Source organism: Panthera uncia, unplaced genomic scaffold (genome assembly GCF_023721935.1).
Source record: "Panthera uncia isolate 11264 unplaced genomic scaffold, Puncia_PCG_1.0 HiC_scaffold_2315, whole genome shotgun sequence".
NCBI lineage: Eukaryota > Metazoa > Chordata > Mammalia > Carnivora > Felidae > Panthera > Panthera uncia.
In genome coordinates, this window is record NW_026059037.1 from 2,885 (window position 1) to 12,361 (window position 9,477).

At 39.9% G+C, this 9,477-nt stretch overlaps 1 protein-coding gene across 1 annotated transcript; it reads left to right on the forward strand.

The window, feature by feature from the left end:
* The first annotated feature begins 473 nt into the window (after window positions 1-473).
* Window positions 474-7,179, forward strand: LOC125917731 (PHD finger protein 20-like). Its single transcript, XM_049623848.1, has 3 exons — window positions 474-1,459; window positions 3,941-4,112; window positions 6,091-7,179. The coding sequence occupies exons 1-3, from the start codon at window positions 1,299-1,301 to the stop codon at window positions 6,193-6,195; spliced, it is 438 nt and encodes a 145-aa protein (XP_049479805.1). The 5' UTR covers window positions 474-1,298; the 3' UTR covers window positions 6,196-7,179.
* Window positions 7,180-9,477: the final 2,298 nt, after the last annotated feature.

A 9,477-nucleotide genomic window follows, 5' to 3' on the forward strand; every position in this document is an offset into this window, starting at 1 on the left:
CCGATTGAGCCACCCAGGTCCCCCTGTAGCTTGCCTTTTTTAAAGTTAATTTGTCTTGGAAATCTTTCTGTATCAATTCATAGGGTATGGTTTCTCACTTTCTGTCTTTTGTTTTATAGCTGCATCATATTCTATTTTGTGGATGTGCCAAGCAGCATACATATAAATCCAATAACCACAAAGCTGTTGGTTGATAATCTGCCCATTAAATACTCAAAACTTTTAATTTAAAGGTATTTATTTTTATATGCACAAGTATTATGTAACTAAATCTTTGTAAAAATTCAAACTACAGGCAAAAGTCTCTTGACCATTTCTAATACCTGTTCGACCTTCCCTAGAGCTAACTTTTGTTATCAGTTTAGTGTTCAATATCTGTTCCTTTCTGGCTAATATTTCCATTAGAAATGTGACTCCCAGCTGCAGTGTTACTTTGTAAACTAGAGTCTCATCAGTGACTGTTAGTTACATGTTGAAGCAGGAAATTCTTGCTCCTCTTTCCTGTCTATACACTGTCTGTTCACAACTTCTCTTTTGTTAACCTTGTCACATCTTCTCTAGCTCCCCCTGTGGTTATCCAGATATTTAAGTTGCACTAGTACAATTACTGTTTTGTAGGTAAAAAGTAGTTGATTATCAGTAATTTCATGTAGTTTCACTTAATAGTGTTAAAACTTAATTGGTTCATGTGTCTGATTCTCCTCAAGGACAGGAGCCAGAACACTTACGTCTTATAATCCCTTTCAAGACCTGGAATTGACTGGGCAGGTCAAAGTCACTTAATAAAGTTCTGTTGACTGATGAAGCTGAGCTGTTTCCAAGGCAACCAGCAATTTTGATCCACCAAGTCTTCTCTGTTCTTTGAAATGCAGTTGGGTTTCCCCATTCTCAGTGAGTGCCTCTCATCCTTGTCACACTTTAGAAAAGTAGGGGAAAACTGCCTTCTCCTTAGGAAACCTTGTTGACCCCGTTGTTACTATTGATCCTCTTGGTGAGGTTTATGTAGTTTATGTACTGCAGACAGTAGGATGCCTGTGCCCTGTAAAGTTTTTTGAGCAAGGAAGGGCTTTAGAGTAGCCAAGGGCCTAGAAGACCTTCTTCAGGCTCCCGAGCATGTGCATTGGAGTTGCTAGCCTAGGAATTTGGAGTTGATCTGTGGATCTGGACTTACCAGACTTTTAGAAGGTACTGACCAAATTCAAAATAATTTGGGATTTGTCCTGAGGTTGCACTTTTTATTTTGCCAAATAAGGATATTTAAAATAAGTATTTAGTTATATACTCTTTATAGTTGGTACATGCTCACGGTACAACATTCAAAACATACAAAAAGATATATATTGAATAAAATAAGTCTCATACTTCCTCTCCAGTTCCTTAACTATCCAGTTCCCTTCCCAAGAGGCAAACCGGGTTGCTTGATCATCCTTCCAGAGATAGCCCACGCATTTAAAAACAGGTATGAATGTATTGGCTCTCTCTCCTCTCCCAAATAAATGGTAGTGCATTCAGTACACTTTGCACCTTTAGTTGTTGGGTTTTTTCCCCACTTTTCTTAGAGATCTCTTAAAATCAGTACATAGAAGGCTGACATACTCTTTTAAATGGCTACATAATATTAGTAAGAGACCAACAGTTACCACTGTTTTAATTTAAAAAGTATATTTACACACCAAAAATTTAGAAAGAATGTGATTTTAGTATAAAGAAAAGTTCTGCAAATTAAATAAATTTAGTTCTGTGAGAAATTAATTCCATGCATTGGTCCAAAGCCTTGTGTTTGAAAACTACTGCTAGAGATAGTAAACCATTAAAGCAAGAGCTTTTGAATAGGAGTGCGTTAGGCCAGCTTGTGTTATTTTAGGGACGCTCCCTAGTCTCTGGTAGGCTGTACAGATGAGAGGGCAAAAGGAATATGATTGAGATGTCCATGTCCTTCTCTCTGCTTTATGGAGAGGAATAGATTTAGGGAATCCTTTTGTTTTCTACAGTTGTATTTCACAGTTCATCACATTGTATAGTTAGCTGGTCTGCTGTCAAGATATCTTCTGTTTGTAGCAGCTGTATGTCAGTTGTATCAGAGTAGGGAGACTAGGTTCAGGGCTGTTTATTCTGTTAACATTTTTTGGGGAATTGATGTATGTTTAGTACCATTCAGAATTTTATCAGTCCTGTGTGAAAAATACCCACATGAAGTGATGGGAGCCTGAACTTGGAGAGTGACTGAAATTGGAATGGGTAGCTGGAGTCTGGAGCTTTGGGACTGAAGAATTGACAGGACACTTGACCTTTGGGAAGACTAGGGAGAGCAGAATTCATTTGCTGAACATTTATTGAATGCCCAGTGTCTGCAACCTACTGTGATAGGTTAACGGCAAACAAACTGCCTTAGAGGTTACTGGTGTAGGATTGAAGAGGACATAGTATTCAGACAGAAGGAAGCAGGCCTGTTTATTTAGGTAGCACATGTTTGTTAGGATAGCGGGGTACTAGGTGCTGGATATAAGGCAGGCAGGTAGAATCTAAACTTTCTCAATCTAGAATAGCAATCTGATTAATACAAGTGTATTTAAGGAACAATATTATTTATTTTTAACCATTTATTTTTGGAATGAGCAGTATAATAATATGGTTGAAAAAAAAATATTAAAAGGCATGCTACAAAAATTCTGTCTCCCACTTTTGTCCCTCCCCTCCCCCAATACTCAGTTCCCCTGTTGTGTCAGTTAGGTTTCAGTGCTGGAAACAAAACCACTTTGGATACTTTAACCACAAAAGGATTTAACACAAGAAATTGGGTACTTAGAAAATTGTTGGAAGGGTTGGAGGAGTGGGACTCAAGGTTGCTGCCCTTAAGTATCAATTTGAAGGACCCAGCCCGGAGCTGTGTTCTGGAGGTCAGGAAGTTACTGCTGCCACTGGCCCACTGCCACCACCACCCTCAACACTGCTGCTTGATACTTAAGAAGCTGGTAACTAGACATTAGATCCTTGCTTATGCAGACCAGTACATCAGTATCACCAGATTGTTTAAAGCTCTTAGGCCCTAACTTCATCTGCTGAATCAAAATCTACATTTCAACAGGATCCTCTGATGATTTGCATTCCATGAAAGTTTGAGAGGTCCTTCACTGGAGCCCTGGGGTTTGGCCACTACAGTTGCCTCTAAACCCATAGGTCTCCATGACCTTGACTGCCAATTGTTGGGGAGTCAGGGAAATGCAGTTGGTTTTTCCAACTCTCAGTCTAGAAGAAATGGAGATTGAAAGAGCCCATCTTTTGAAGTGACCGTACTTCTTTATGTAACCATTGTTAGTTTCTTATGTAAGATATTTTTATGCATAGTTAAACATATATGAATATACTTTTTCATCTTAAAGAAAATAAACAGTTGTTTACACAATGTCCTGCACCTTGTTCTTTTCATTCAATAGTTCATCTTGAGAGAGCTTTCCGTATCATAACATAGGATTTTTTTTTTTTAACAGCTGCATGGTATGCTACTATATGGATTACAAAATTCTTAAATTGAAGCTATCTAATACAATCTGGGTTGCATGGTCATTCTAATTTATTGGCATATGTAAAGTGTAATCAAGTTAAATGTTTGCTTCCTGCCTCCTTTGTGTTTTGGTCTTGTGTGTATGTCAACTTGTTTAACTTGCCTTATAACCCACTGTGCTGGGTATCCTTCCTCCACTCTACATGACAGAACTCAGGTCTGAAAGGTCAGGTTAATAGTTCATAAACTAAGGAATATCCAGGTTGGGATTTGAACCCCAAGTCTGTTAGCCTCCATAATTTGTGATTTAACACAATTGCACGAGCCTTTACATGGTAGGCTTTGGTAATCTAGTCCTTTGGGAAGAGGTTTGGAAGAGTACTGTTTTGGATATTTTCGGTGGGTATTAAAGGCATTTGACTTTTTTTTCTGACTCAGGTATCCAGCTCACATAGAAGACATTGACTACGAAGAAGGAAAAGTACTCATCCATTTCAAGCGTTGGAACCATCGTTATGATGAGTGGTTCTGCTGGGACAGTCCTTATTTACGCCCTTTAGAGAAAATACAGCTGAGGAAAGAGGGCTTACATGAAGAGGAAGGATCTTCTGTGAGTATCAGATCTGTAATGAGCTGGGTCAGCCATTGGGTATTTTATGTTCCAGCCTTTGATGTTCAGTGTGAAAGTCAGTAGCAGCTGGGGACCAATCCTTATTTAGGTCTGTAGTTACAACTCTGAGATCCCCATGGCACCTGGGGTTCTTGAAGAATCCTAGTTGTCAATTGTCTCCATGATGTGATTGATGTGACAGGTCATTGAGAGAAACATTGAGGATGCATGGGGACCTTATCTCTTTCTTTTATACCACTGTATCCCTTTAGATTGATTATTTATTTATTTATAAATATCTCTAAATTTTTTTTTAATGTTTATTTATTTTTGAGAGAGAGAGAGAGAGAGAGAGAGGGAGGGAGACACAGAATCCAAAGCAGGCTCCAGGCTCTGAGCTGTCAGCACAGAGCCCAACGCGTGGCTTGACCTCACGGACTGTGAGATCATGACCTGAGCTAAAGTTGGATGCTTAACTGACTGAGTCACCCAGATGCCCTTATAAATATCTTTTATTTTTTATTTATTTTTTAAAATTATTATTATATTTTAATGTTTATTCATTTTTGAGAGAGAGAGAGAGAGAGAGCGTGTGCACCCCCCCCCACACACATGTGCAAGTGGGGGAGGGGCAGAGAGAGAGGGAGACACAGAATCTGAAGCAGGCTCCAGGTTCTGAGCTGTTAGCACAGAGCTCGACACAGGGCTCCAACCCACGAACTGTGAGATTATGACCTCAGTTGAAGTTGGACGCTTAACCGACTGAGCCACCTAGGTGCCCCATAAATATCTTTTTTTAAACGTTTGTTTATTTCTAAGAGAGGTGTGAGCAGGAGAGAGGCAGAGAGGAAAGGAGAGAGAGAATCCCAAGCGGCTCCGTGCTATCAGTGTGGAGCCCAATGGGGGGCTCAGTCTCATGAAATGGAGATCATAACCTGAGCTGAAATCAAGAGTCAGACGCTTAGCCAACTGAGCCACCCAGGCGCCCCCCATTTTAGATCATTTATTAAACTGGTTTGTTGTATGACCATTTATTAAGCAATCATTCCCTGTGGAGCCTCATTTCAAGGTCTTTTAAAGGTCTTAAACACTTGGAATTGGACTATATTCCTTTTTCCTATTATCACTATACCTGGAGCTTTTACTGATTTCAGAATGAAGGATGAAGTATTCGTTTTGAGGTTTTAATTTTTTAAATATTTATAAGAATTTTTTAAAGATTTTATTTTAGTTTTTTAAGTAATCCCTCTACCCAATATGGGGATTGAACTCACAACCCTGAGATCAGGAGTCACATGTTCCACCGACTAAGCCAGCCAGGCGCCCTAAGTTTTGAGTTTTTTAAACAAGCATTGAGACATCTGTAGAACTCATGCTGCCTTTGGATCTGCCTCAGCCCTGGATTCTGTTTTTCATTTTAGCCCTGGCCAGGAAACTTGAACTCTTGTTTTCTGTGTGTGTTGTTCTACCACTCCTCTCCCCTCCTCCCTGCCCCTGCCATTTATTGTTTTATGTTGTTCAGTTTGATTGCTCAATATTCATTCTATAAACTGTATTAATGCAAACTGTTTGCTGGAAAAACAGTATGAAATATTAAAGTTGAATGGGTGCTTCCTTTGGCAAAAGATCCTTTAAAAGTGTGGTTGGCATGAATGCTGCTCCCCTAAAGATGAGGTGGCTTCCCTCCTTCTAACTTGTATACTGGGTGTGTTTTTAGTGGTCCTGGGCTCAGGGACAGAGCAGGGACTATCATCAGTGCTGTGCTATGCTTGCCCAGACCTCCTAGGATAGGAAAAGTCTTGTGTCTAACCCTTTTGTTGTGACTCCCAGTGCCTCTGTCTCAGTAGCCATCTCCCCTTCCCACTATTGTCAATCCAGCTTCTCTTATGAAATCTGGTACTGTGTGTGTCCTATGAAATTGGATTGGTAACAGGTTTTTTTTGTTTTTTGTTTTTTTGTCTTTTTTAATGTTTTTTAGGAATTTCAAATAAACGAGCAGGTCCTTGCTTGCTGGTCTGATTGTCGTTTTTACCCAGCCAAAGTCACTGCTGTTAACAAGGATGGTAAGGCATTTGAGTTGTAATTATTTTTACTCATGAAGTAGGGGGGAGTTTGTAATATTAGAGTCTGATAGTATATTCTGAGTATGTATTTATTGCCTAGGAATCCTCTCTCTTCAAGTTAACCACTATGTCAGGAATTAGGAAGAAATTATAAATGGAGACAAATCTGGGTTAAAAAGAGGAATTTGATTCTTTGCCTCCTAAATTCTAGTAATTGTTTTCTAAAACAGTTATGGTTCTAAAAAAACAGTAAAATAATTATGGGTCATCTGTCCCTCTGCTGGTAAGTGTGCAGGGTCTTGTCCAGGAGTTCCTAAGAGATGAAAAATAAGCTTTAATATGCCTTTTACTTATTTGTAAATAGCCTAGAAATGAAGTGAACATTACTAAACATTTCTTAAAAATATGCTTTGTGAGGGGCACCTGGCTGGCTCAGTCAGTAGAGCATGTGACTCTTCAACTCAGTCATGAGTTCAGGCCCCACATTGGGCATGGAGCCTACTTAAAAAAAAAATGCTTTGTGGATGCAAGGTGATTGAAGGTGGTCTGTAGCATCAAAGTTGCTAGTTGAAACTGGGGCCCTGGGATTTAGAGCACCGAGTTGGGATGCCTTTGCCAAGTTTATAACCCGTGAGGAGTCAAGACTGGGAACATGACCCAGAGAGGCTGTTTTTGCTAGTACAAAGGCGGGAGGATGGTTAAGAAAATAATATGTATGGTCAGCATCCTGACACTGAGAGAACAGACTCTGGATCTGAGTGATACATTTTTTTTGTAGTATTTTCTATCAGGTTGTTTGTGGTATGTCCATGACCTCTTAGTACTGCTGTTTGTGGTGGCTATGTGGCCAGATTGACTTTTTATTCAGTGAAGTTTTTCAGGTATTCATTCAGCACTCTTGTTAAATGCTGGACCTGGGGCTGATCAAGTTTTGTTTGAGAATGGGTTGAAATGGTAAAAAAACGAACATGTATTTGAATGTAGCAGAAATTTCTGTTTCTCTTTTGCTCTATTCACTCCCTCCCCACGCTGCCCCCCCCCCTCCCCCCGTCCCCCAGCTGTTAGGCCAGTGTGGGTTAATTCTGCTACCAGATGTAGGTTATCCTGAAAGCACAGTCCTCTTGCCTCAGGCTTCCAAAACAAGGTTGTATCTTTTAAGATGTCTGAGCAGTTACTGACTACTCCAGTTCATGGTTGATTCAGCCTTTTTGAATAGTTCTTGTTTCCCTAAATTTCTTTCTTTCTTTTTTTAATGTTTATTTATTTTTGGGAGAGAGAGAGAGAGAGCACAGGCAGGGGAGGAGCAGAGAGAGAGAGGGAGACAGAATCTGAAGCAGGCTACAGATGGTGAGGTCATGACCTGAGCCCAAAGTCTGATGCTTAACCAACTGAGCCACCCAGGCACCCGTTCCCTAAATTTCTTTTTTTTTCTATAATTTATTCATTAAAAAAAAATTTTTTTTATTTAAAAAAAAAATTTTTTTTTAACGTTTATTTATTTTTGAGACAGAGCATGAACGGGGGAGGGTCAGAGAGAGGGAGACACAGAATCTGAAACAGGCTCCAGGCTCCGAGCTGTCAGCACAGAGCCCGATGCGGGGCTCGAGCCCATGGACCGTGAGATCATGACCTGTGCCGAAGTCGGCCGCTCAACCGACTGAGCCACCCGGGTGCCCCATAATTTATTCATTTTTTATAATTTACATCGAAGTTAGCGCATGGCGCAACAATGATTTCAGGAGTAGATTCCTTAAGCCCCTTACCCATTTAGCCAGTCACTCTCCCACAACCCCTCCGGCAACCCTCTGTTCTCTATATTTAAGAGTCTCTTATGTTTTGTCCCCCCCCCCCTTTTTATATTACTTTTCCTTCCCTTATGTGCATCTGTTTTATCCTAAAGTCCTCATATGAGTGAAGTCTTATGATATCTGTCTTCCTCTGATTAATTTCGCTTAGCATAATACCCTCTAGTTTTTCTAAATTTCTTTTATAAGTTTGTGTTCAAAATAGAATTCTCTGTTATTATTTTTCATATGTATCACTTTAATCTAAAAATGTATTTTAAAGGAGAGCTCACATGTTATTAAACTGCTTTTTAGTAAAGGACAGTTTACTTTTTAAGTCTTATTTTCAAGATTAAAATTTTTTCTGCTCTTACTACATTTAAATCATATGATATGAAATGTAGGTGTTCTATGTGTACATAGATGTGTTCCTGAAGGTCTATTAGGTTGATTTATGCTGATCAATTGAGTGTATTCCCCCTGAATGATATCCATTGGAGGTGTGCTCCCTTGGGGAAATGGCTGTCCCTTAGATCACATAAAAGTTGTGAGTAGTAACATGGGTAACTCTGTAGATAAGGGAGGTTGTAGAAAGGAAGCAACATGTGTCTTTTGATCCAGTGATGTCTCAGAGTCACATGGAGCACAGAAATGGGGCCAAGGGGGTTGGATGAGGGAGTATCAAAGGAGAAAAGGCAGATTGAAGAAGAACGGTTTGGGGAGCCCGGGAGCAGTCTCTTAGAGGGGTAGGATGGGGTCTTGGTGGAAGGAGGCTGTTTGCATCTATGCAGATCCTAGATCTGGGTATCATGGATTTAAAAAAAGAAAAAAAGAGAAAAGACCTAGTTCAAGGCTGCATGAAGTGGGTGTTGATATAGAGCAACCAGGAGGAGGCAGTACAGGAATAGAATGGTGCAGATAAATCATGAGGGGAGCGGGGAAGGACCCCTGTCTGTAGTTACTGTTGTTTTTGTTTTTGTTTTTTTATGTGTGGATGAGTCTGGAATATTTTGAAATAATCATTTAAGGACTAAAAATCATTTGCCACATTATTAGGCATAGTTAAGATTTTTAAATGTCTCTTAAACTCTTTTGAACTGGGGCAACCAGAGCTTTGCAGGTTGTTTTAAAAAATATTTTCTGTTTATTTCCTCTATGTGCTAAAATTATAGGAGGGGGAGTCTTCAGATAATGATTGTCCCTAAAATAGCCATTTGCCACCCTAATAATATTGGTTCTGTAAGCTCTGAATTCTGTCCAGTAAATTTTAGTTATTTGAAAGACATTGAAAATGAGTGGAGGGGCACCTGGGTGGCTCAGTTGGTTAAGTGTCCAACTTTGGCTCAGGTCATGATCTCCTGATTTGTGAGTTTGAGCCCTGAATGGGGCTCTCTGTTGTCAGCACAGTGGCTACTTTGGATCTTGTTTTGGATCCTCTGTCTCCCTCTCTTTCTGCCCTCCACTGCTGGTTCTCTCTCTCTCTCTCTCTCTCTCTCTCTCTCTCTCTCTCTCTCTCTC